The 3,081-nt window shown below is 35.9% G+C and overlaps 1 protein-coding gene across 2 annotated transcripts in view; it reads right to left on the reverse strand.

Annotated features, from left to right (window-relative positions):
• Positions 1-759: 759 nt before the first annotated feature.
• Positions 760-3,081, reverse strand: part of LOC107708824 (segment polarity protein dishevelled homolog DVL-1-like) — a 37,437-nt gene continuing 35,115 nt past the window's right edge. For both annotated transcript variants that reach the window (XM_016513153.1, XM_016513152.1), the window contains exon 15: positions 760-1,491. In XM_016513153.1, the coding sequence (XP_016368639.1) occupies positions 956-1,491 (536 nt within the window). In that variant the 3' untranslated portion in view covers positions 760-955. The remainder of the gene's footprint in view (positions 1,492-3,081) is intronic.

The following is a 3,081-nucleotide window of genomic DNA, read 5'->3' on the forward strand; positions in this document are numbered from 1 at the left end:
TTTTTTTTTTTTTAATATCCTGGTCATTCCTTTCCACATAATAGAAGTAAAAGGGGACTGGGGCTGTCCTGAAAAACTCCAAAATGACAACAACAAAAAAAAGTAGTCCATGCAACAAAAGTGGGCTATATTTCAAGTCTTCTGAAGACATACGATACATTTTGGTCACAGAAAGCTAAGCTGGTAACTAATGATAAGCTTCTCTTTACCCTTCCTTCCTTCCTTCCTTCTCCTTTTATGGTGTTTTTTTTTGTCATTTTGTAGCTTGAAAGCCCTTGTCCCTACTCACTCTCATTATATAGAAAAGAGTTGTCAGAATATTCTGGTTAAAATATGTTCAGGAATAAAAAAAATTGCAGTGTTAAGTATTATTTATATGCTATTATATTAATATTTTTAGTTAGCTTGATCTGAAAGTTTTAGTTAATTATGTGAATTTATCATTTTTATGAGTTCTTTTTTAATATTTCTATACAATATTTCTATATTTTATTTAGTTTAAATCATTTTAGGAACACTGCTGTTGTCAAGAAATGTTTAGTTCATTGTTTGTAAATTGCTTTAATGTATAAAAATAAAGTTAAAAAAAAAAACATTTTAGGACTTCAACATAAATGTATTTCTGTTAGTTGCCAAGGCAACATTTCTAATTTTCACTGAAGTTTTTCATCTAATATTTATATTTGATTTCAGCTTTATTTCAATTACTGAAAACTGTTTTTAATAGTTTTAGTTAACAATTACAACAGTAATTTTTTGTTCCACAAAAGAAAGAAACAGGATAAATGAGCAAGTTGCAAAACTTCCATTATTGGGTGAACTGTCCCTTTAAATGCTTTAAATCGGGCTGTCAGTTTGTACATTCTCAGTGCAGGGATCGTCAGTAGCAAAAACTGATGAAGCAAACTGCGGGAAGTAGGCCTTGTGCTCTGAAAGGGTTGAAGGCACTCTCCTGTCACATAATATCAACAAAAAATTCACAAGGATTGCCCATAGCGTGTTGAAATGACTGCCGACTAGCGGTGAGTTCTGGGGGGACGTTTCCTAGCTCCCGGACTGGGGGTGCCCCAGGTGGGCTGTTGCTTGCTGTCGCTTTGGGGGCGAGGTGAGCGAGGCAGTAGGGAGGGGGCAGACCCGGCGGGCCGTACGAAGAGCCGTGACTTCTCTCACTGTGGGCACAGGACAGATGATTGGGCTGAATGAAAGGGGCATGGCTGTAGGTGAAGCTGTGGCTATGCTGCGAGATGCTGACACACTGGCCGTGGCTGTACCCAGAGTGAGTGTAGCTGTGGCTGGAGTGGGCCTGACTGGCAGCAGAGCGGCTGTGGCTTTGATGACTCAGCTGACTGGGTGCTCTCTCACCCCTCCTTACGACCCACGCTCCCATTTCTGGTTCACTTCCCCCACAGCACGGTGCCTTATGGTCCTTCTCTCGAGGGGGGGGTCTCCGGCCTTTCCCAGCACTGGGGTTGGAGCCACTGCTTCTGCTACCTGTGGTGAGAGATAAATGTATTTGGACAAAAGTAGTATTATTTTCCCTCACAAAACCATATGCTAACCAGACTTGACAAGCAACGGCAGCCATTTTTTTCCATTTTACCCGAATTTCGAATTACAGCTGTGACAAGCACATCTAACATTTGGTTAGTTGCTTGATTTGTATTTCTGCAGCGTCAACCCACGCAAAATCTCATAAAAACCCAGCTTCTCATTTACACTACGTTTCAACTGTTTGAGGACAAATGAGTACCTTTATTTAGCAATGATGCATTAAATTGATCAAAAATGACAGTAGAAAGACTTTTACTTTGTTTTAAAAATGTTTAAAATAAATCCTGTACTTATGAACTTTCTATTTATCAGTGAATCGTGAAAAATAAGAAGAAGAAATTAGTGCTGTCAAACGATTAATCGCGATTAATCGGATCCAAAATAAACGTTTTTGTTTACATAATATATGTGTGTGTACTGTGTATTTTTATTATGTATATTTAGATACACACATGCATGTTTATATTTTAGAAAAATATGTTATATTTGTATATTAAATATATTTATATATAATATAAATATATACATGTAAATACATATATATAATGTAAATGTAAATATGGTATATATCAAAATATATATTGTATGAGTGTGTATTTATATATGCATAATAAATATACACAGTACACACACATATATTATGTAAACAAAAACTTTTATTCTGGATGCGATTAATCGCGATTAATCGTTTGACAGCACTAGAAGAAATGTTACGTGAGCACCAAATCAGCATATTAGAATGATTTCTGATGGATCATGTGACACTGAACATTGCAAATTTGCACTTTGTCATCACAGGAATAAATTACATTTCAAAATATATTAAAAAGAGAAAACAGTTCATTTTAATTGTGATATTCATACTATTTTTACTGTTTTTGATCAAAAAATTGCGTAAGAGACTTAAGAGACTTTTTGAAAAATCTTAACCAAACCACAACTTTAGAACGGTAGTGTAGCCTATATTAAACATCATAAACATCAAAGGACAGAATGATTGTGGAAGCTGACAAAGATCTAACAAATCCCTCATGTTGTGCAGCACCATTTTTGTTCTCAACTGGTCTTTTTGGTCTCATTAAAATAAAATGCAAAAATGTCCAAAATATTAACAAATATTCAGTATGTAATACTAAAAACAACCAAAACAAATTCCGCAATTCTGACAAGAAACACCATAAAAAAGCTGTCTGGAGAAGCATCATGGATGGTACATGTTTAGTTTTACGCTCTTCATCTGTGCTCTGATTGGCTGTAATGTCGCACCTGGTTAGGACGTGGTGTGAAGGTCAGCAATACCATGAGGATAATTAACATCAATACATCAACAGAAGCGATATGGTACGAATATGAACATTTTGTGGTGGATATGCGTTTTAAAGGGGTCATATGATGCGATTTCAAGTTTTCCTTTCTCTTTGGAGTGTTACAAGCTGTTCGTGAATAGATAAGATCCCTAAAGTTGCAAAGACTAACCAAAGAGATATTCTTTTATTTGTTAAGACTCGTCCACACCCTCCTAAAACGCCT

This window comes from Sinocyclocheilus rhinocerous, unplaced genomic scaffold (assembly GCF_001515625.1).
Source record: "Sinocyclocheilus rhinocerous isolate Xijiao unplaced genomic scaffold, SAMN03320098_v1.1 scaffold1406, whole genome shotgun sequence".
In the NCBI taxonomy this organism is placed as follows: Eukaryota; Metazoa; Chordata; class Actinopteri; order Cypriniformes; family Cyprinidae; genus Sinocyclocheilus; species Sinocyclocheilus rhinocerous.